Source organism: Gossypium arboreum, chromosome 5, assembly GCF_025698485.1.
Source record: "Gossypium arboreum isolate Shixiya-1 chromosome 5, ASM2569848v2, whole genome shotgun sequence".
In the NCBI taxonomy this organism is placed as follows: domain Eukaryota; kingdom Viridiplantae; phylum Streptophyta; class Magnoliopsida; order Malvales; family Malvaceae; genus Gossypium; species Gossypium arboreum.
The window spans coordinates 43466751-43491888 of NC_069074.1; the positions used below are offsets into that span (position 1 = coordinate 43466751).

At 35.3% G+C, this 25138-nt stretch overlaps 1 protein-coding gene and 1 non-coding gene across 2 annotated transcripts; one reads left to right on the forward strand and one right to left on the reverse strand.

Annotated features, from left to right (window-relative positions):
• Positions 1–3525: 3525 nt before the first annotated feature.
• LOC108450205 (protein NSP-INTERACTING KINASE 2-like) lies at positions 3526–7388 on the reverse strand. Its single transcript, XM_053028830.1, has 11 exons — positions 6882–7388; positions 6662–6794; positions 6468–6539; positions 6241–6384; positions 5987–6058; positions 5822–5881; positions 5627–5724; positions 5139–5288; positions 4705–5046; positions 4246–4625; positions 3526–4147 (listed from the first exon to the last, which is right to left on the reverse strand). Exons 1-11 carry the CDS (start codon positions 6982–6984, stop codon positions 3827–3829), a joined length of 1875 nt encoding a protein of 624 aa, XP_052884790.1. The 5' UTR covers positions 6985–7388; the 3' UTR covers positions 3526–3826.
• An 8753-nt stretch (positions 7389–16141) lies between these two features.
• Positions 16142–16248, forward strand: LOC128293548 (small nucleolar RNA R71). The gene has a single exon (XR_008283729.1). It is a non-coding gene; the product is annotated as a small nucleolar RNA R71 (small nucleolar RNA).
• The last annotated feature ends 8890 nt before the right edge of the window (positions 16249–25138 follow it).

Genomic DNA, 25138 nt, shown 5'->3' on the forward strand with positions numbered 1-25138 from the left:
GGTTTTTTATCCTCTTTGGAGGGGTTTTTTCACGTTAAATTTGTGTGTTCAATTTCTTAATTTATTCCGTTATTTTTTTTACTTGTTGCTTAATCGGGTCGATTCCTATCAAGTGGTATTAGAGCTAGTTCAATTTTCATATATCAGCCCGTTCAGAGATGGCAGCAACAAGGTTTGAAATTTAGAAGTTCGATGGTGAGACAAATTTCAATCTATGGCAAGTTCGGATGATGGCAATTCTAGTTCAAACAGGCTTGAAAAAGGTTGTTAGTAGGAAAAAGCCTGAGAATCTAAATCAAACAGAATGTGAAGAGTTGATGAAAAGGCCTTGTCTACAATCCAATTGTGCCTCGCAAATACGGTATTGCAGGAGGTATTGATGGAGAAAACCTCATCCGCATTGTGGAAAAGGTTAGAAACTCTTTATGCGACTAAGTCTCTGGCTAACCGTTTAGTGTTGAAACAATGTCTATTTATGTTTTGCATGAACGAATGTGAGCTTCTTAGAGATCATATTAGTCAATTCATTACTCTTTTAAATGATTTAAAGAACGTTGAGGTTTATATTGACGATAAAGATCAGGCTATGCTATTATTATGCTCTTTACCCCCTTCATACAAGTCTTTGAAGGAAACACTGATTTATGGTAGAGACAAACTCTCGTTCAAAGATGTGAATGGTCATTTGTTGAGTAGAGACAAACTCGACAATGAGTTTGGTTTGGATATCAAGGCAGATAGGCAACCTTCCGTTTTGGTAGCATCAAAGAAACGAGACAAAAGGTGTCGCTATTGTAAAAAATTAGGTCACGTTAAAGTAGATTGTTATAAACTGCGAAATAAAAGAGTTGCTGAGAGTAACGAGGAAGATGTAGCTGGTGCTAATTTGGCTAATGAAGGCGGTGATGATTTCTTGTTAGTGTCAACGAGTGATAACTCCAAGCTCACGTCTGGGTGGATCCTAGATTCGAGATGTTCTTTCCACATGTGTCCCAATAGAGAATGGTTCTCCACATACAGTTCGGTTGAAGGTGGAGTTGTGCGTATGGGAAACGATTCATCTAATAAGGTAATTGGTATTGGTACTGTTAAAATTAGGATACACGATGAGACGATTAGGACACTCTCAGATGTCAGGTATGTACCTGATTTACGAAAGAATCTCATCTCCTTGAGTATTTTAGACTTGAAAGGATGCAAAATCAACATTGAGTTGAGCGACATTAAAGTATCTCGTGGAGCTCTCGTTTTGTTAAAAGGTAAAAAAATGGCAGTCTTTATATTCTGGAAGGTTCTACAGTGACCGGTAAAATCGGACGTCTCTTGTCCTTTACGGAGTTGAAGTCAACTCGTTTGGAGCGGAGGCAACTTGGTCATAAGAGGAAAAATGTTATGACCGTTTCGTTGAAGAAAGATTCTCTTTTAGATGCAGGTTTTGAAAAGTTAAAGCACTGTATTCATGAAAATCAGACCCGGGTTAATTTTAATTTGGCAGTGCACAAGTCGATGGCTAGAAATCTTCCAGCTTCTAAACATAGATTTGACTCAGTTAATTCCCTACATAGTTCAAGATAGGCTCGTGGCGGGCTTTGGCAAAGATGACATTGAAAGAATTCGTGTCAATGTGAAGATTATTAGAGTTGTGTGACCAAAATTCTAAGATATTGCTTGCAAGTCAAGTTAAACAAAAATATATTTTCTTTCTAGAATATTTAGTATTTATTAGTATAATATATTTAGCATTTATTAGCATAGTTTATTTGACTTACCAATTTAGCCTATAAATAGACTCTTTTACAACCTTAGAAATACACACCCATTAGTTATTAAAACTCATAACACATTTAGACAATTTTGTGTTTACGTTTTGAGGGTTCTTTGTTTTCGGGTTTTCAGGATTTAGTTTTTATCCCTATTTTTTGTACTCTTCGTTCTTTTGCCATTATAGTAAAATTATCTCTGCCCATGGTTTTTTATCCTCTTTGGAGGGTTTTTCCACGTTAAATTTGTGTGTTCAATTTTTTAATTTATCTGCTATTTTTTTTTACTTATTACTTAATCAGATCGATGTATATCCACAACATCAATGCAAACGGAATGGTCAGCTCACTGGCAATTTTAAGCCTTAGAAAAGTGTAGGACAAGGATATCTCGGCCAACAATCTGTTACCCCAGTTCTATTTCTACTCTGGTCATAAAGCGAATGCAAAGGAAAAAAAAAAAAAAAAACTCTACAAATATGGAGGAGAGTATGGTGTCAGATATTAGTCATTTTATTGGGATTCCAGAAAGTCGATGACTTGAGTGTTTATCTTGGCCATTGATTAAGTTAAAAATAAGCTTAGTGGGTATAATGCGAAATTACTATTGATGGCTGGTGGAATGACTTCAGCTAAATCTATTCTTCTCGCTATCCCTAGCTATTTCATACAGAGCACATTTATTCCGATGAGAGTCAGTAAGGAAATAGAAAGGATAGCGCGAGAGTTTGTCTGGGATGCATCGAATGGAAAACGAAAATATCACTTGTGAAATGGGATCAGTGTAGACCAGCGGTGTAAAATGGGGGTCTGGGATTATGGTGTTTGGTCACTCAAAATAAAGCTTTCATGAGAAGATGAGGTATAGTCGTATTACCAAAACTGATCGAATGTGGGTTAACATTCTTCGAAATAAGTATAAAGTTGATGCAATATACCCTAACCATATTAGTAGAGCAAACTGCTCTATTTTTTTTTTCTTGTGACGGGGACTTAAGAAGATTTGGAGTGAATTAAAGGAAAATGTTTGGTGGACAGTGGGTGATGTGAAAAGCATTAGATTTTGGCATGATGTATGGACTGCGGAATTGGGCTGTTCGAAGAACCCTGAGATTCAGTCTGCTGGAAAAATGGGAGACCCTTACTTATGTGACATGGTTGCCATGCAAGAACAATGGAATTGAGATTTTCCGAGACAATGCGTTCACCAATCAAGAGTGAGCTGGGAATGTCGAAGGGTGAAGCTGACTAGGGTACATTTTTTTGGTGTTGTAATCTGGAATTTGTGGAAAAAGGGGAATAATAGCTTCATTCAGCATGCAAATTAATGAGTTAATAGCCAAGTGCTACAATTGGACGCTAAGTATCATGCACGCTGCGACATTCTCTAAAACTGTTAACGTCAATGGCGTCATGCAGTTGGGTGGTGAGCGGTTTTCCATTGGAGGCATAACTAGGGATGATAAAGGGCGATGGGCCTAGGGTGGAGCACATGATTCTTACAGGATAGGAAGTGGCCTGGAGTCGAGGTTTTCGAAAGGTGATCATTGAAAGCTATAGCTCACAGGTGGTCTCAGCTATTAACAACAAAATGGCTCCTGCATCATTAACACTTCTTCGAAGAATGCAGGATGTTTATATAATATATATCTATATTTGAATATAAATATATATAAAAACACCCTCCAAACATATAAAAATCTTTGAAAAGTTAAACATAATTATACCCAGTAGTCACCTGAATCCAACTATCATAGCCCTAAACTTCTTGTCAGAAATAAGATACATTTAAATAGGATTTTTTATTACAAGTAACTCAAAAATAAGAAACATCTCCACGAAAGTTCTTCATTCACCAGTAGCAGGACATGTAACACACTCAACCTCAATATATGTCAGTTTTTGATGTTTGAATCCAAATTTGTACTCAATCAGAAATGCGACATATTTATAGTAATTCCCACTTTCCCAGTATTACAGTGTACTATACAATACCTTCATTTCGACACATACCTCTCATGGTGAACCATGAAACTCGTTTTACATTGTCTTTGAGATTTTTCATGTTATCTTGGTCCAGAGAGCTCCATTGCAGGGACCAACAAGGAAGAGTCATCGGTTAGGTCAGAGTATCTTTCTGAAGAAGAGAACTCATTGGCTCTGGACCTGTTTGGTTCAGCTCTATGTGACGCTTCCCACCTCTCGGCTAGCCCATCACCTTCTAGCATCCGTACCACTTCTGACATCTTGGGTCTTTGACTTGGATGGTTCTGAACGCACAAAAGAGCCACTCGAACCATTTCTTCAACCTCAATCCTATCGTAGTTATTTTTCAGATCCTTGTCAACTAGCAACTCTAGTTTCTTTTCTTGATGAATTTTTATTACCTACAAAATTAAACAATAACCAACTATATTAGATTATCCGGATTGGGGTTCAATTGTTAGATACAAGTACGTAAGTAGATATTGTTAGATTAGCTCACCCAGTCAAGAATGGCTCCTTTCTGGTTAGCTGTTTTCCCGACTTGGAGAGCCCTGAGTCCAGAAATGAGCTCAAGTAAAAGGATACCGAACCCAAAAACATCTGTCTTCTCAGAGGATTGACCGGTTGATAGATATTCAGGGGCTATATGTCCCACGGTGCCTCTCACTGCTGTTGTCACATGTGACTCCTGATGATCCAACAACTTAGCCAACCCAAAGTCACCAACAATGGCCTCACAATCATCATCCAGAAGTATATTTGCGGCCTTAACATCCCGATGAATTATCTTGGGGTCACACTGCTCGTGCAAATACAGTAACCCCCTTGCTGCTCCTAATGCAATTCTTTTCCTCGTTCCCCAATCCAGTGCTGGTTTGGCTGCAATCACACACAAGTTACAACATTATTCTCGACTAAATTCTGACATCTATGTTGCTCAGACTCTTCATTGAAGTACCTTTGAGCCGAGTGGCAACGCTTCCATTAGACATGTAAGGATAAACCAGAAGCCTCTCCGTTGCAGTGATGCAAAACCCATAGAGACGAAGGAGGTTGCGGTGAACTGCTAAGCTTATGAGTTCAACTTCAGTTTGAAACTGGATTTCACCTCCAGCTGCACTTCCATCTTTAAGCCTCTTCACAGCCACGACTGTTCCATCCTGCAAATACCCTTTATATACATATCCAAATCCTCCTTTCCCTACTAAGTTCCTGCTGCTGAAATTGTTAGTCGCCACCAGAAGTTCCTTGAAATGGAACCTCTTCAAGTTTCCAAGACAAATTTCTTCCCTACGTTGTTCTGAGATGATTTTTTTTTTTAACATGTTTTGATAGAGACAAGTTAGCCCTTTTTCATGTATATAAACAATGTAAATATAGTTTTTTACTAACCACTAACGTCGAAGAAGATTTGCTGGTTGTGCCTTTGTCTCCACCACAGAAGGAAACCAAAGCCAAGAATAAGTAGGAAAATGGAGGCAAGAGTTGAGCCAAAGGCTAAAGCAATTTTATGGCTCTTGGATCTTCCCGAAGGTTTTGAGTCTAAAGAAAAACACAGAAATATGATGCCAGATTGATAGAATTAAACAATCATGCAAATGTTGGAGAAACTAGTGATGGCAAATTTTAGAATAATTAGCATGTTTTAACTTGGAAACTAAAAATTAAACTCAACAGTACGGCACGTCGAATGTGTACTAGCTCAATTGACATCGATGATGGTACAGATTCTTTGAGATTAAAGGTTCTACAAAGCATTAAAGCTGGGATCTTGATTTTTTAAGTAGGGGTTGATGAATTGAAAAAAAACAGCATATTGAACAGAGAATTCAAGATTTGGACAAATGAAGAAACATTGAATGGGGGAGGATTGTTCTTACTTTGTGAATTATTTGAGGAAAGAGACAATTGCATTGGTCTTGTTCTGGAACAGTCTTGTCCAGTCCCCACACCACAACTCAATGGGTTTCCCACAATGCTGTGTCAACTAAAAGATATGTAAGAAAATAATAAAAGAATCATGCTTTAGACAGGGCAAATTAACACAGTAAGACGAGAGATAAACTCAAACTTACTTGAATGTTGTTGTAGGCAATTCCGGAACTGGACCATTCAAATTATTGAAAGACAAGTCCCTGTAAAACCAGACACATCCCACATATCGTTGGAAATTATCGTACTCTGTCTGATAAATCAATCAGTTTTGGAAATAAAAAATATAACAGGATTTTATGAATTACAGGAAAGTGAGCTGTGTCATGTTTGCCAAAGGGGAAGGGATTGCTCCTGACAGACTGTTGTTATTCAGCCTCCTGGAATCATTCAAACAAAACCAAACCAATCATATTCAAAATAATTTAACTGTAGATACTTGAGATCGAGAAAAGCTTGTTTAAAACAACTCATGTTTAGAATAGCCTCTGTTTAAATATAAGCTGTCTTAAACTGTTCTTGTTCAAAACAACTCATGTTCAGAACCTGTTTGGATACTTACAGGTATTGCAGGCTTTTTAGGTGAGATAGAGTGCCGGGAATTTGACCATTGAAACGGTTGTTAGAAAGATCAAGTGTTTTAAGCTTTGAAAGCTTCCCTAATTCCGATGGTATATTCCCTGATATATTGTTATTCTGAAGGTTCCTGTAAAAGCAAAAACATTCATTGCATACGGAATTCATAAACTAAATCACAATTTGACAGATGAATTGATAATTGATACTTACACAAGCTGGAGATTTGTCAAGTTCCCAATGGTAGGGGCAAGATTACCAGACAGATTCTGGCTTGGGGCTTCTCTGTAATAATAATAATAATAAAAAGAACATTTGAACCAACGTCAGATATTGTTTTGTCTGAATCTGTAGTAGTGTTTGAAGCTTTGTAATATATTCATTTGAACTTAACATCAAATACTTACAGGGCAGTGACTAGACCATCACTAGAACAAGTGATCATGTTCCAAATGCAAGGATCAACGGCAGTGTCATCCCAATTGCCAAGAGCTCCATGTGGATCAACCAGGAAAGCTTTTATGCCCATTAAAGCTTGCACTGAAGAAAACAAAAACAATCATTTTCCTACTTAAAATTTTACGCTTATTTTTTTTTTCAGACAAACAACCATGTGGTTTCAGTTACCTTCAAAGTTAACACCTTTTGGTGAAAGCAATCCAAATGCAGAACTCCACAAGCAGACCAAAGCCACACAATTCAAAACAAACTTGTCTTTCCTTAACCCCATTGCATCAGCAGTTGTTGCAGTTCCAAGAAAGAAAGACAAGAGGACAGGCTCTTGTAAGAAAAAACAGGTTTTTGTTGTTCTTGGTGGTGGTGGTTTTATGCAGCCTTTTTTTTTTTAGTTTTTTATGTTTTTTACATGAGGAGCCAAGAAGGTGAGGACCCCCTGGTTCCTATAAAAGGACAGAATTTGAAATGAGTCTCAAACTTTCAGTGAGAACCATGGAAAACCAAACACTTTGATCAGTGACATGGCTGTCACTGGTTCAAATAAAAAGCTGAGATAAAGAATATATGAAAGCTAAGTTACACTGACCAAATACAGATGATTTCAAATGATGTTTTGATAAAGAGAAAAATAAATTCTTTCAATGCACTTATTTATGGAATTGGATATTTTGAGAAATTTCTCAATTTGTAAAGCTAAGTGAAGTATTAACTGTTAAGCACTGTAAATTATATAATAATTGAATGCTTAATCAAAATTCTTTCTTTTAATTTTACTAGGTGGAGTTAGGCAGGTACTCTGGCCTAACATTCCCTCAGCTTGGCCATTTTCTGTAAAAATAATTAGCTAAAAATACTTATCCACAAACCATAAAATTTAAAATTTTTTTCCTTTATGTACCAAATAAGAATCCAAAATATAAGATAGTATATTTAATCCTCATTTTGTATAATATTCATATATAAATTAAGAAAATATTATTTTTCTTTTTGGTAATCTGGAATAGGAAGGTGATGCTAAAAATGACATTCAAGTTTTAGGAAGCATATCATTATGAGCACTGCCTAATAATAATAATAGAGACCTTTGTTTGTGTGAACTATTTCACACTATTCTTTTTAATGCATTATTGTTGTCTTGGGTGTCTCATTTGTCAATCGGAAGAGCACTTAACCTTATACTTTAATAATTCCAAACTTCGATAATATGATTAATCAAGTTATTTACTATCAAAATGTTTTTAAGTTATATTTACCCATACTTTTTTATAATACGTTTTAAATGAAAGTATTTTTAAATTATTCGAATTCAACAAACAAATCTTAATTAAAACGACCTAAAAAGACAATCCCAAGTGGTCAACCAGAAAACCAAATCCACAGTGCTTTTTTTAGACATAGACATGTCATGGATACAGAGGTCCTTAGCTTTATGGTTTGGAAGTGGTTTTTCAGACCTCACAAAGGCCATTGGTGTACTCATTTGGACAATATTCTTTGTTCAATATTGAAACTAAATATTCCCATGAATTAATGGCTACCATCAACTTCTAAAACACATGAAAATTGCATTCCAACCATTGAGAAGGAAGATCCAAGTTAGATAGAAGGGGGGTCATGCTTAGGGTTCCCCACATGAGAAAAGTGACTACTTTTACATTACAATTCTAAAGAGGAAAAATTTTATAGGATTACTTGTCTCCTTAGCTTAATATAACCAGTGGATTAAAGACACCTTTATAGCAGCTATATATATATATATCTTCCAATCATTAGTCCCCACCACTTAATGACCCTTCCTCTTTAATAGATTCTTTATATAATACGATAAAGATATTGCGACTTTCACTTAAATTTCAATTTAGTTAATTCATAGAGGAGAATGACACCGGTTCGGTTTTATTTTAGAAATATATATATATATATATATATATATATATGTAGTATTTTGAATTTTAAAAAATTAAATTAAATGTTAATAATCCCTTGACCTAATGGCAAGAGTATTAAGATATAGGCATAATAATTTGGGTTGGGTTCTGTTGATAGTAAGTATCGACAAAGGAGGAGACATGGAAGAGGTAATGGTGGTTTGGTGGAGACCGGTTCACCCAATAAAGGCAAAGAGTTGGAGGAGTTAAGGAAGTTGGGATGCTAGAACACAAAGGAGAGGGATGAGGGTTGTATGGTGGCTAGGATGCTTAAAAGTCAACTTTTCTTCCTCGAGTGTGAGGAGTATTGATAGGGAAAGTTTCGTGTTTAGTGGTGTTGCCATGGTGCACTTGCTATCAAGTTATCATTGTTGGACACATGGAGAGGATTTTTATGATGGGACACATTCTGTCATTCCTTTTGACTCATGGTGCAGAGTGGTTAAGCCCACGTGGGTTTGGTGGCCTAGAGAGATTTTGAACAAAAAAGCAAGTGCCAAGTGAAGACTTTCTATAGAAAGCGGGTGGTTACCTCGCAAGGATGGTTGGCTATGGCCCTTCCAGAGAAGACGAAAGGTTAGCTAAAGTGAAGCTTTTTGGATTATCAGTCTGCTAGTGACTGGTCAATTAATTGCAAGTGGAAGGGCATCTTTTGTGTGGCATGTTATGCTGCCACGTGTCTCAGGCCGAAGGGGATATAACAAATCTCAAGTAACCCCATTACCCACTCCCAATTATAAAAAAATTTAATTTAATTTAATTAATTTAATTAAATTGAATATATTTTTATGTTAGTTGAACTTAATCAAACATTTGCTTTCATTTTTGGGTTTATTTTTCAACTTTATTTTTAATATCTATGAAGGTTTCTTTGGTCACTCTCAAATTTGATATTGAACAAGTTGGTTTCGCTTAAAAAGATCGGAGTTATTTAATCCTTGTCAATTTAGTAAGTGAGTAACAAGTACAATTAATCATGACAATTAATTTTTCATCAAATATACATAATTTTGATTGATATAATAGTAAATTAAGCCATCAATATTTACAAATTTTGTTAATTAAATCCTTTTTTTATATTTAAAAATTTAAAATTTTAAAAAAATTCAAAAAGAATATATGAAAAAACCTTAAGCTTCAAAAATATATAAAAATAGAATTTATAAACTTTGAGGGTCAAATTTGTTATCATACCAATCAAAATTATGTAAAATTTACAAAGAATATTAATATTGTAATTAATTATCCTTATATGTTCACTTTCGAGATTGATAGAGATGACTTTGACTTGATTTTTTTAAATGGAATAATTTACTCGATATCAAAATTAGAAGGAACAAACTAATATTTTGCCCAAGCATATGTTACATATTTAGAGTCAATTTTATATGTTTATTCTTATACTGCAAATTTTTTTCCTTGAGGGAAATGGTTGCATATATTATATTTGAGGTTTTTCTTCATAACTGATCTAAAAAAATTGATTATTTATAAAAATGACCCGGTTGCAAAATATTGTAAAAAAATGACATGTTTTTTACCGTGCATGTCGGTGCCGACTATCTCATCCCGGGTACCACCTTCCATCATCCCTTAATAAATTTTCGATAATTGACCGGTCTATAAAAAATGACTTTTTTGTGTCGGTACCGTGTTCGCTGGCACTCGAATGTATTTCTGTCAAATATACTTAAAAAATACTAGTATTTTGGGATTAAAAAAAATATTTTAATAAGTTTCGGTGTTCACATTGCCGACAATGTTTCAAATTAATTTTTTTTTGCTTTTTTGGTGTTGGCGTTCTCTTTGCCGGCACCGATGTGGCTTTTGAATTTTTTTAAACCGGTTAAGAATCGTTTAAACTAGGTTAAAAATTGGTTAGACCAGGTGAAAAAACCAGTTAAATCAGAGAACACTTATATGTTATAATATTGGGTATATATTCCTTCTACAAAAACCAACTTGATTCTTCTTTTTCAAGCCTTGGACAATGTGACTCCTAAGCCTTAAGTTGCATAAGAAGAGAGATTTGAAGAAAATAATGCAATCTCAAAAGAGAAGTGATCGCGTGATTTTGTGATAGGTTTTAAATATTTATAATTAATTGTTCTTGAAACTAACTATTATCGCGATGTAGGCAAGTGTACCTATCAAATAGTAGTATAGTTTTATCAAGACCGGATTGTCGAACCCAAAGGAACAAAAAGTACTAGTAATGACTGTCTTTTTATTATCTAGCCTAAGAATAATGGGGTTTTGTTTTAACTAACTAATTATCTAAACTAAGAACTCACACAGAATAGAATTGGGGAATTTCTTTTAGGAAAATCGATTGACCTAAAACAATACCTAAGGAAAAATCCAACAAGACTGTACTTGTTATTCTGGCTCCGAATCGGACGGTTTATTCATTTAACTTGTTCCGTAGAGATCCTAAAGTTATGCTATTATCCCTATTTAAGACTAATAACATCTAATCCCTAGATTGAATAATTGAGACCTTTCTCTAATTAACACCCTAGGGTTGCATTAACTCGATCTATGGATCCCCTTATTAGGTTTAACCCTAATCCGGCAAAATCTTGTCACCCTATGTCTAGGCGCACAATCAACTCCGCTTAATTATGACAAATGTACTCTTAGACAAGGTCTATTCCTCCTCTGAATAAGAGCTTATCTTGAATCAGTATCCTGGGATATCAAAACAAGAATTAAGAACACATAATTAAGAACAAGTTAAATATTTATCATATACTTCAGAAAATAATAACAAGATTCGTCTTAGGTTTCATTCCCCTTAGGTTTTTAGGGAATTTACTTCATAACTAAATAAGAAAACATCTCAGTATAATAAAGAATATAAAACATAAAGAAAACCCAAAACTCCTAAAGGGGAATTGAGGAGAGATCTTCAGTCTTAATGATGAATCTGGCTTCTGAGGTGGATCAATAGGCTTTCTTGGGGTAATTCCTTACTCCTACTCTGTGTGTCCCTTTTCTCCTCTTCTAGGGTGTATTTATAGGCTTTGGAATGCCTATGAGCCCTCAAAAGTGGCCTTTTCCGAATTGGACTCAACTTGGGCTCGACAGGGACACATCAGTATGCCATGCCCGTGTGCAATTATTTTAGGCCGTGTTCGAGCCTGTTAGAATGGCACGGGCGTGTGTTCCACCCGTGTGAGTCTTGCTTCGATTCTACCAGATTGACACGGCCGTGTGGTCTGCCCGTGTGAGGAAGTCCAGGACGTGCTGATTTCGTACTTTGGCCCATTTTCTCCATTTTTGGCCCGTTTCTCGTTCCTTTCGCTCTCCTATGCTCTCTTAAGTATAAAACATGAAATTAAAGCATTAGGAGCATCGAATTCACCAATTCTAATAGTAAATCATCCATAAAATGTGTTAAACATGAGGTAAAAATATGTATAAATTACGATTTATCAAATACCCCCACACTTAAGCATTTGCTTGTCCTTAAGCAAAATCCTTAACCCATAATTAAAATAAATTCTTCTCAACTTATAATTTCTATCGATAATATCTCAAAATAATCCATAGGTAATCATACATTGAGAATTCAATTAAAAGAACATAAAAGTTTCAAACATTCCAAGTTGAGTATTTAATTATGCAAACATAGGTGTCTCCCCTCATCTGAGTAATTACCTTTAATTCAGAATATCACAGAGTTTCACATCCTCACTAAAGATTCACTCAAATCACTCGAGATGGTTAAGGACAATAAATGAAGCACCCAATAGCCAATAATGAAAAGTCATTACCATAGGTTTGCATGGAAATCAAATCTCCACCACTATAATTTAAGATGATACATCAATCAAAAGGTCTTTAGAGGGTTGTAGTGAGGCTTGGTTAGGGGGTGTAGTCACAAGCTGAAAGAAAAGGTTAAAATTGAAATTGAATTGAAAAATTACCTAACTAGAAAAAGAGTTAATATCACTTGTGTACAACAGAGCTTCTTCTTAGAGTATGGGATTACTAATGTGTATACATAATTTTATTATTATTATTTTTTTAAGAACAAGTTAAATAACATAGGCTAACTTATTACAAACAAGACATAGCTACGCAATTTCTTCAACTCAAATCTCGACAAAAATAGGGATCAAATTAATTTAGGGGCTTTCAACAATAATGGGTTAAGGGTTAATATTAAGGTTAATACAAGGAATGGTTTGTTAGGCTAAAAAATATTGAGGTTAATCATGGAGGTAGGCTTTTCATGGCATGAGTGGGTTAATCCTAAGTGCCTTAATCATTTTGACATATCAAATCAAATGGTGTGGTCTCGACATGATTAATCAGGCAAGTTCTAAAATAACAGTTCAATATTGACGCACTCAAAGCAATAATAAAAGTGAGCATGAAAGAATTAATAGATGCTCAAAAGACTCAAAAATCTTACAAAAATTATGGCTTTTTGATGTTTAGACTCGTGAATTCCAATTTAAAGTAATACCTAGACTTGGGGCAACAACCTATAATTTTAAATTCTTAAAAATCAACTTATCATGCTTGATTCTCTAATGTCTTAAAGTTTAAACAACAAATGCATAAATCCCTATGTTTTAATTCAAGATATATCAATCAAAATCATAAATCAATTAAAATTTATCTTAAATATGATATGAGAGCTTTTCAAGAGAACAAGGTGATCATTCAGGGATTTTTCTGATAATGAAATGAATGCCCCCTACACTTAAGATGTACATTGCCCTCAATGTACTAAGATATATATTTTAGAATATAAAAATAAGATAGGGAGAGAAGTGAAACTTCCTGAATTAAGAATGGATGATATTATTGGATTGGCGAGATCGAGTATTAGAAATAAAGCTGGAGGGCATGATTAAAGGAGAGTTAAGGGAATAATCTAATAGTAGTGATAAAGATAAGCCGTGTTTAAAAAAAATAAATGAATTTTAAAAACTTAATAAAAAAAATAAGATAAAAAATCTAATTTTTCAAGTGGCATGGCCGGTGCACACGCCCATGTGGATCGTGTCCCGTCCGTGTTCGTCGCGAATTGGGATGTCGTCACACAGCCTTATGGCAAGCCCGTGTGTCTAGGCCGTGTGGCTATATGATCATGTCGCATGACCGTGTGTTATGTGGTTCACTTCTTCCACGATCGTGTAGCTATGCACATGCCCATGTTCTTTTGTTATTGTTGTCCATGATCATTGATGTTTCCCAGTTTCAACCATGGTTCTTCCACACGGGCGTGTCGCACGCTCGTGTTGTTTTGGCAGGCTCAACCACGGCCATGTCGCATGGCCGTGGTGTTTTATTGTAGCCCATGTTTGGGGATATCTTTGCCCTGTTTTCACACGGCCATAAGCATGCCCGTGTTGTTAGCTGTGTCTCTGTGGAAAGCCTGTATTCAAGTGCTCCGTTAGTAAGTTAGGTGTTAAAGACTAAATTTTAAAGAAGTTAATACAGTGAGTGCTCGGGTTACCTCCCGAGAAACGCTTATTTATAGTCTAAGCTCGACTTACCTTACCATTAAATGGTCATGGTGGTTCGAGGAGTTTATACTTCTCATTTCTGCTATCAATCTCATCAAAATAGGGTTTTAAATGGGTGTTGTTTACCTTAAAAGTGCCGAACTTGGGGTGACTTACCTCGACTGTACCGAATGGAAAAATACTAAGTACCATAAGAGGGATTTCTTCATCCGTTCTGGCAGTGACAATGTGAGGATCTACGGCATCTAATAAGACTTTATCACCAACCTTAAGTTGATCTAGAAAGGTATCGAGCTCGTTTTGGCGCAGTTTTGGTTTATCGTGTGTTCTCGATTTATGTGTTTGCCATTCATCGAGCTCCTCTATGTGCAGTCTTCGTTCCTCATGAGTAGGTCCTCTATTATTGTTTGAGAATGACTCATATGCTTCCTTCAGACTCATTTCCTACAAAATAGGTTGCACCATATTGTTAGTTTTTGTAGAATAGTTTAAATGATCACCTTCAATTTCCGATGTGTTGCCAGAATTACGAGCTTGAAGGGTTATTGTTTCGTCTCCCACCCGGAGTGTGAGTTCACCTGTGCCAACATCAATGATCATTTTAGCAGTTGCTAAAAAGGGCCTTTCTAGAATTAAGAGAGTGTTGCTATCCTCTTCTATGTATAGAAAAATAAAGTCAACGGGAAATATAAATATATCAATTTTAACTAGCACATCTTCAATAATACCCCTAGGGAATCTAATAGCTTTATCTGCTAATTGAATGCTCATCCTAGTCTGTTTGGGTTTCTCGAGACCTAGTTGCTTAAACATTTTGTAAGCCATGACGTTGATACTAGCCCCTAAATCAGCTAATGCATTATTAACATCTAAACTACCAATTAAACAAGGAATCATAAAACTCCCTAGATCTTGTAGTTTGTTGGGTAGTTTATTTTGGAGAATAGCTGAGCAAACTACGTTCAGCTCCACATGCGATGTCTCGTCCAACTTCTACTTATTTGCTAAAAGCTCCTTTAAAAATTTCATTGCGTTTGGCATCTGCGATAGAGCTTCAATAAATGGTAAGTTAATATGTAATTTTTTTAAGAGTTTAAGGAATTTACCAAATTGTTCATCTGAGTGGTCTTTCCTTGTCGCGTTGGGGTATGGCACACGAGGTTTATATTCGACAGTCACTGGTTTGTTTTTATTATAATCTACCTCACCTTTACCTTTGCGTACCAATGTTTCTTGCCTCGGTTCTGGCTCAGGCTCAACGACTCCTTCTTCATTTTGAATATTAATTGCGTTGAGTTGTTCCCTTGGGTTAGGTTTAGTATTACTTGGCAGGCTACCTTGTGGTTGTTCGAAGATTAGTTTAGAAAGCTGGCCTATCTGAGTTTCGAGCCCTTGGATTGACACTTGTTAATTTTTAAGTGCTGTTTCAGTATTCTGAAAATGGGTTTCTGATACCGAGATAAACTTTGTGAGCATCTCTTCAATTTTCAGCATCTTTTCCTGTTGATAGGGTGGCTGTTGGTAGCCCGGAGGTGGTCACTGATTTCCTTAGCCTCTCTATGAGAAATTGGGGTGGTTCCTCCAACCTTCATTATAAGTGTTACTATATGGATTGTTTTGAGGTCGAGGATTATTACCCATGTAACTTAATTGCTTGTTATCCATGTTGTGGCCATAAGGTTGGTATTCCGAATGGCTTGTTCCACCTCCACTTGCTTCGCACTACATTATTAGACGAACCTGTGAAGAACTAAGAAAACCATCAATTTTTTTATTCAAGAGTTCTACCTGATTAGAGAGCATGGTGACCGAATCGACGTTATAAACACCGGCTGTTTTGGTTGGCTTTGTCCTCATGACTTGCCACTGATAGTTATTCAGTGACATTTCCTCTACGAAATCATAAGCATCTTCAGGTGTTTTATTATTGATGGTTCCGCCAGCAGCTGCGTCAACCATTTGTCGAGTCGAAGGATTCAGGCCGTTATGGAATGTTTAAACCTGAAGCCAAAGCGGTAACCCATGGTGGGGGCACCTTCTCAAAAGGTCCTTGTACCACTCCCATGCATTGTAGAGTGTTTCTAAATCCATCTGCACAAAAGAAGAGATATCATTACGTAATTTAGCTGTTTTAGCAGGCGAAAAATATTTTAGTAAAATTTTTTCTATCATTTGCTCCCAAGTAGTAATTGACCCTCGTGGTAACGAGTTCAACCACTGTTTAGCTTTGTTCCTCAATGAAAAGGGAAACAACCGAAGACGTATAGCATCATCAGAAATGCCATTGATTTTAAATGTATCGCATAGTTCTAAAAATTTTGCTAAGTAAGCGTTGGGATCTTCATCCTGCAAACCATCAAACTGAACAAACTGTTGTATCATTTTAATTGTGTTAGGTTTCAGTTCAAAAGTATTTACAGCTATAGCAGGTCTAACTATGCTCGATTCAGTTCCTATTAAAGAAGGTTTAGCATAATCATACATAGTGCGTGGAGCAGGATTTTGATTAGCCACAATTGCAGGAGCTAGCTGATTGCCTTGGTTTTCAACCATCTCTTCAGTTGGGGGTTGAGTATCGTCCTCTTGCTTGTTCTCTGTGTATCTTAAGCTTCTCCTTATTTCTCTTTGGTTTCTGCGAACTGTACGATCGATTTCTTTGTCAAAAAGTAGTGGCCCTGACGGGTTTCTTCTAGTCATAAACTATAAAAACATGCCAGAAGAAGGAAAAAGAAAATTAGTAAATTAGAATAAAATTAAAAATAAAATTAGATTGCAAGAAAAATAAATGGCTAAAGTAATAAAAATTGAGTGTTCCTAATATTTTAGTTCCTCGGCAACGACACCAAAAACTTGATCGCGTGATTTTGTGATAGGTTTTAAATATTTATAATTAATTGTTCTTGAAACTAAGTATTATCGCGATGTAGGCAAGTGTACCTATCGAACAGTAGTATAGTTGTAGCAAGACTGGATTGTCAAACCCAAATGAACTAAAAGTACTAGTAATGACTGTCTTTTTATTATCTAGCCTAAGATTAATGGGGTTTTGTTTTAACTAACTAATTATCTAAACTAAGAACTCACACAGAATAGAATTGGGGAATTGCTTTTAGGAAAATCGATTGAATTAAAACAATACCTAAGGAAAAATCCACCTAGACTGTACTTGTTATTCTGGCTCCGAATCGGACGATTTATTCATTTAACTTGTTCCGTAGAGATCCCTAAGTTATGCTATTATCCCTATTCAAGACTAATAACGTCTAATCCCTAGATTGAATAATTGAGACCTTTCTCTAATTAACACCCTAGGGTTGCATTAATTCGATCTATGGATCCCTTTATTATGTTTCACCCTAATCCGGTAAAATCTTGTCACTCTATGTCTAGGCGCACAATCAACTCCGCTTAATTATGACAAATGTACTCTTAGACAGGGTCTATTCCTCTTCTGAGTAAGAGCTTATCTTGAATCAGTATCCTGGGATATCAAAATAAGAATTAAGAACACATAATTAAGAACAAGTTAAATATTTATCATACAATTCAGAAAATAATAACAATGTTCGTCTTAAATTTCATTCTCCTTAGGTATTTAGGGAATTTAGTTCATAACTAAATAAGAAAACATCTCAGAATAATGAAGAATACAAAACATAAAGAAAACTTAAAACTCCTAAAGGGAAATTCAGGAGAGATCTTCAGTCTTGATGATGAATCTGGCTTCTGAGATGGATCAATCGGCTTTCTTGGGGTAATTCCTTACCCCTACTCTGTGTGTCCCTTTTCTCCTCTTCTAGGGTGTATTTATAGGCTTTGGAATGCCTATAAGCCCTTAAAAGTGGTCTTTTCCGAATTGGACTCAACTTGGGCTCGGTAGGGACACGCCCGTGTGCCATGCCCATGTGCGATTATTTCAGGCCGTGTTCGAACCTGTTAGAATGGCACGGGTGTGTGTTCCACCCGTGTGAGTCGTGCTTCGATTCTGCCAGATTGACACGGCCGTGTGGTCTGCCCGTGTGAGGAAGTCCAGGCCATGTTGATTTCGTACTTTGGCCCATTTTCTCCGTTTTTGGCCCGTTTTTTCGTTCCTTTCGCTCTCCTATGCTCTCTTAAGTATAAAACATGAAATTAAAGCATTAGGACAATCGAATTCACCAATTCTAATAGGAAATCATCCATAAAATGCATTAAACATGGGATAAAAATATGTATAAATTACGGTTTTTCAGGAAGAAACATTGAATATTAGAAAAAGAAAATGCTTTTGAGTTGAGTTTGCTTGTTGTAGTACTTAGTAGGCAAAGGAAACAAGAGAAGAATAAGACGAAAAAAAATAGTTAAGAAGAATGTTGAGAGTTCACTACATATGTTAGTAGATTAACAATTCTAATGAAATTAATTTATCAACATCAATTCCAACAAAATGCATCTATCATTATAATAGAAATAATGCACGGTGCGATTTTTGAATTTTTTTTTACTTTTTCTGTTTTCTATTATAATGGTAAATTGATTTTGTTGGAATTGGTGTTGATAAGTTAATTCTATTGGAATTGTTAATCTAATAATAAATGTAGTGTAACTCCCCATTTTCTTAGTCTATTTCTCTTTCTATTCTCATCTGTTTCACCATTGATTTTCCTCTTCCTCTTCTTCTCTCATTCCTTGATTGTTATTTTTTTTCATCTTCTTCTTCTCTTGTTTCCTTTGCCTATCAAGCACTATAATTAGTAAACTAAACTTAAAAGCATTTTCTTTTTCTTCTCAAATAATCAGTGCCTCTTCCTTACTGATATTGTGTTATTTTCTTCAAATATCTCTTCTTATGCAAATGAAAGCAACACAGATGCCTGCAAGGAGAATGACATCACCCAATTTTTTTCGAAAATCAAATCAGTACCGACAACGAGAATGTTGACACCCAAAAAAATCCTCCCCTGACACAAGTGTCGACAAAGAGAAGTGACCTGTCACAAGTTGTAGTGGTAATTTAGGTATGTTTTGGCACGTAACGAGCTTGTTTTTAAGCCATTTTCTGTTTAATTATTGCATTTTTAGTTTTTATAGATGAGATTCAATATTTTGCAAAATAAGCATTTTTACACATGTTTTAAGTGTTATGACGACCAACTAGGCCAACTCGGGCCTTAGGAATGACTAATGGGCTATTTGAGTATGCAGGGTGTCATTTCAGGCCAAAGAATACAAAGAACGACGGTTGTGTCATGTCGGAACACAAAACTTCGAAACCAAAAAAACAAAATCTTGGGACGAAACAAGGTGTGCGTGTTGCGACACAAGGGTGTGTGTGTTACGACATAGACACCTATGTTGCAACACAAGACCCTTTGTGTCACGACACAGGCAGCTACGCGACTGAAAAGTTTCTACGCACAATGACTGCGATTTTTAGGGAAATTAAGGGTATTTTTCCAACCGAAAACCCTAATTAACATTATAATTGAAGGGGAACTTTAATCTTTTGGATATTTACCTAATTTTTGCCTATATAAACAATCTTATAACTTCATTGGGGGGGTTGACCTAGGAAATCTCCCTAGGGAGCCGTCGAACAACTTTTCATATTTTTAATTTAAGTTTCCAGTTTTCGTTAGTTTTTATTTTAGTTTCTCTTATGTTCACTTAAATGGGATTGTTTTATTTCGATGTAAATATGTCATGAGCAGAGATTTCTTTGGAACTATGCATATATATTTATTCATGAGCAATTTCTTTATCCTTTTCTTTTCTTTTTTTATTTATACTTCGTTAATCTGATCAATTAACTATTGTATGAATATTGGGATAAATTCTTGTGCTTTATTTATATCTTGCATGATTGGGTTATGGAACTGATTAACTGATTAGAAAGTAATTAAAAGATGAATGAGGGTTTTCCATATGAATTAATTGGCTTAAATTTACACGTGCTTAAATCCTATGATTGACGACCTTAGGAAGTAATCTAATGAAATGAGGTCGAGAGATAAGGTTATCGAGTAAATCGTGATTTATCTCAACCAAGAATGTGAGGTCGAGAGATAAGTGAGTATTTATCAATTAATTAATTAGTAGAGGTCGAGAGGTAATACTGATTAGTTAATAATTAATTCACTAAAAACAACTTGAGCTCTGAAGTTAACTATAACCATTGAAGCATGTCCATCTTTTGCTTGTTAATCGATCATAGGCCGGGAGCTCACATCGCTGATAGTAGGAATAGAAAATTTCATTAGGTTAATTTAGGTTAAGTAATTTAATTAGTTTAATTAATACTTTAATTTGGATTCACACTACTAATTCGTGTTTCGATTAGATTAATAATTATTTTTTGTAATTAATTTAATAATTAAATTCTCCAATCTGCAATCCCTTGTGTACGATCATCAGAATATTTACCGGTGTTCCATTTTAGCACAAAACTATATTACAATTTGATTTGTTCGCTTATAGATATCGCACTTAATTTTATATATTTCATTTTCACGATTTTTACTCTAAATGTTTTCACATTTCGAGGCGATTAAGTTGTTGGTGCTGTTGCCAGGGATTATGACAGTGAAAATTGTTATTAATTTAATTGCTTTGTAAAATAATACTAGTTGAAAGACGAACGAGTTAGATAGTGTTGTAACTTTTTTTAGCCAGTTTTATTTTAATTATTTTTTTATTTTGTATAATTACCTTGTTGATTATTTAATCTAATCATGGATAAAGTTTGCGATGAATTTGACGATGAAAGCAGTTGGGATGAGGAACGTGAGATGTCTGTGTGGTACCATGATAAAAAGTATGAAGGATCAATGTGGGCAAATGGAGCTGCGAAAAATCGATGGAGTTATAAGAAGATTACAATATGCCTGAATATCCAGCCAAATCTCAATATGACTTGTATGGGATATCTTCTAGATACAATGAATGGGACGTGAATGAATGATTGAAACACCCTTAACCCGTTTCCATTGTCGAAATAGGGTTACAGAGTATTACTGTATAAAACAAAACATTTTATAGCCAATAGTAATTAATTTTGAAATTAATTTTAAAAATATACATAAAAAATTTAAAATAGAATAAATCATACATTTGCGGGTCTTAAATCGAGCCTACATGGCCTTAAAAATAGCTTTCGAGCAATCAGGGATCAAATCAGAACAAATTAAAACATTTCAGGAAAAACTAAAAAAATTCACCTATAGGGGTCACACGGCCTTGTGACAAAGCCCAGATCGTGTGGCTCCAAACATGGCTGTGTGGCTATCCCACATGCCCGTGTGCCTACCTGTGTACTCAACTGTGTAACTCATTGACTTGGGTCACATGGCCGACTCGTAGGCCGTATGATCCCTGCACCTAACACGCTCAGGGCACACACCCGTGTGGACTGCTCGTGTGTGACACACGGCCGTTTGACAGCCCGTGTGTGCCCAAAAAGACCAAAATCATGCTATTTCCTCACCCAATTGCATAGAACCTAAACCAATTCATAATACATGTTCACAAGTTTATAAACGCACCTTTAAACCACCAAAACATTTCATATTCAATCACTTAAAACCATGCCAAATATCATATGCTGAAACACATTATAATGCTCATATTACTCATTATCAAAACAATCATCTATAAGCCATAACATACACCAAACTAACCCATTTCAAACACACTATACCAACTTAATATGGCACTTACTGTTTCATAGCCCCATACTCAAATTTACTTAAATTTTAACAACCATACTACAAAGACTATCATTCTATCATCAAGTACCAAATATCATACACATAGTCATGAAATATAACATAATAACCATTTTCCCTATTACATGCCATATAAGCCAAAATGTTTGCATAATCTACCCAAAAAGCCGTCAAGATAGTGTGATTCTTCGAGTTGATCCGATCTTTCAATCACAAAATGTAATCTACAAAACAAAGGACAAGGCACGAGTAAGCTTACTTTAAGCTTAGTAAGTTCATTAAATTAAACGATAAATCTTACCAAATTAAACATAACATATCAAATTATAAGATTAAATAACGAAGTTCTTGACAGTTACAACTCACAATAGGTGAGTATTACGTAGTGCAATAATTCACATCATATTCTCAGTTTTCGTATTAATAAGATCTCATTTTAGGTAATCAGAAGGTATCACTATAACAGCCCGTTTTTGGTCAAATTGAAATAGTGGTTTCAGAATCATAAATCCTAGATTAAAAAATTATTTGAATATTATTTTAAGTATTTACAGAATATTATCATGTAGATATGAAAGTTTCATGAAGTAATTTTATAGTTTGAATACTTAATTAGGTAAAAAGGACTAAATCGAGTAAAGTGCAAAAGTGATGTTCTATTAGCTAAAGGTGTCTAATAGCTATAGAACCTTAAAGTAAAGGTCCTTAAGTGGTAATTTACCCATTTGAGAGTTAGTGGATGATAGTGGCATGACAATTGGTGTAATTATTAAATGTTTTAAAGGTTAAATAAGTAAATTAGTTAATAAAGGTTAATTAAAACAAAACAAAATTCATAATTTTTGTCCATCTTCATGCTAATAGCCAAATTTAACAAAGTATAAATCCATTCTTAGGTCTTGAAGCATTCGCCAACTCCTAGCTTAATTGGAAGTCTGTTTTTGCTCGGTTTTTAATAATTTTTATGTTTTTGAGATCGTTGCTTCGTATTCTAGCTAGCCCGTACCCTAGATTTCAAAATTTTTAAAGATTTATCATGTTTCCATTGTTGAATGCTTGAGTAATTTGGTGATTTATGATAGATTTGGAAGGTTTAATATTATATTAATAGCTTTTGTAAAGTGATTTTTGACAAAAATGTCAAAAAGGGATTAAATTGAGAAATTATGAAATGTGGTGGTTAAAAGTGTGAATAAATTGATAATATGGGCTACTAGTAACATGTATTAAATTCGGCTAAGCATGGGTTTGTATTAAATTGCATGAATTTGCAATTTTATGTGATAAGGATTAAATTGTGAAAATATGAAACATTAGGGGCAAATGTGTAAATTTGTCAAATTATAAATTATAGGCTAAATTGAATAGACCGAATGCTGAATGTGCTAAATCTGATAATATATAGATCAAGATAAGCTGAGATCAAGATTAGATCGAGAAAAGGAAAAGTGGACGAATAGTCGATAATTTCCATTTGAGCAACTCGAGGTAGGTTCATATAATTAGAATCAAATTTTTAAATACTTGTAAATTATTTGAAATGAAAGTATAATTGAGCAAATTGTACTACTGATTTCGAATGCCTAATTGATGAGAATTATTGAATACCGAGTTCCGTTTGAACCGTAGAAAGTCGTAGGATATGAGTGACATATTACTAGGGTTACTGATTTGGTCGAGATCCTACACGTGTTGCGGACTCACCACAGCTCGTATGAGCTGACTGATATATCAGCTCGTAAAACCTTACTGTTTCAGCTTAATAGAGCTTACTGTCCATCAGCTTAGGAGGAGCTTATTGATCATATCTTGAAAGAGCGGAAATGATAATAGATGATTGCATGTACTTATGTGACTAACTTGTTGATGAATGTTTTTGTTTAGGTATTTGGTAATTGAATTGAGTATACCTTATTTATTGTCTTGATTATGTATAAATGGTAAGTTTAATTCTGAATTATACGGGCTTACTAAGCTATAAAGCTTACTCTGTTTCATTTTCGTGTTTTATAGAGGTTCGATAGCTTGCTCGTTTCGGATAAAGTCGGAGATACGCATCACACTATCCAGTTGCTGATTAGTACCTTTGAACTCATAGATATATGTAAATATGGCACGTATAGGCTAGTTATAAAGATGATAGTTATGGTTACTTGAGCTAGTGATTTTGATACATGTTGTGGTATAAGATAAAACCATGTGATTTGGCTTAACTTGGTATAATGCTATGGTTGTGTAAAAATATTCAATATGGTATGTTTTGGCAAGTAGTAAATGATATGGAAATATACAAATGTTGTCTTGATATGTGATAGGCGTAAGAATGGAAAATGCTTGATTATAATTTAGGTATTTGAATACCATGTTTGTTTGGTTATATTGTTTGAGTATTGAATTTAAAAATGATTGTAGTTGAATTAGTATAATATGTGTATGAGATATTATGGATTAGCTGCCTATTAAGTTATAGATTGTTGCAAATTATGCTTGTGCAGGTATTTAAAAATAGGGTGGCAAATTGGCTTAGTAAATAGCCTGTTTTTGTCCACATGGGTAGAGGCACGAGCGTGTGTCCCAGTCGTATGTGACACACAGTTATGTTAGACGGCCGTGTGTCCTCTGGTGTTGAAATTAAAATCAAGTTAGTATGCTCCACACGGCCTCACACACGAGCGTGTGACTTGGCTGTGTGACATAAGTCAGTATACTCTACAGGTTTGACACGGCCTAGCACACGGTCTGGCACACGAACGTGTATGGCCATTTTTAGGGCACATGGGCTATCCACAGAGGCATGTGTGTTGGCCGTGTGACCCAATTCAGAGAGTTACACGGGGTCAGACACGGGCTGAGACACGACCATAAGCTTCCGTTTTGAATGTCCACACAGCCTGTGATACGGGTATGTCTGGTGGCCACATGAGACACACGGCCTGGCCACATGGGTGTATGTCCCTTATTTTAAGAAAAATTTTCAAAGTTTTGTGAAAGTTTCTTAAGATACCAGTTTAGTCCCGAATCATAAGGGACAAATTGATTGAGATTGAGTGATGAATGCTTGAATTGAGAAAATGTTTGCTAAATGGATGATTAATTGTTTTGTAAGTCCCATAATGCTCCGTAACCCTATTTTGGCGATGAATATGGGTGAGAGGTGTTACAATCACTTATTCGATTAAATTTCAGAGTTTTTGACCGACTCATGATGCTGCTCACACAAGCTGTAGAGAATCCTCAACACATGTAGGATCTCAAGCCATCGCTACGATCTGTATCACTGGTACATTGTACCTGCTAAATAATCATCGGCT

Excerpts from the sequence above, each read along its gene's own strand:
- LOC108450205 (XM_053028830.1), bottom strand. The coding sequence starts at position 6,984 with ATGGGGTTAAGGAAAGACAAGTTTGTTTTGAATTGTGTGGCTTTGGTC. Across the intron at positions 6,059-6,240 it reads CTAAAAAGCCTGCAATACCT|GAGGCTGAATAACAACAGTC; the intron begins GTAAGTATCCAA and ends GAATGATTCCAG. Across the intron at positions 4,148-4,245 it reads AAGGAGCCATTCTTGACTGG|GTAATAAAAATTCATCAAGA; the intron begins GTGAGCTAATCT and ends TTAATTTTGTAG.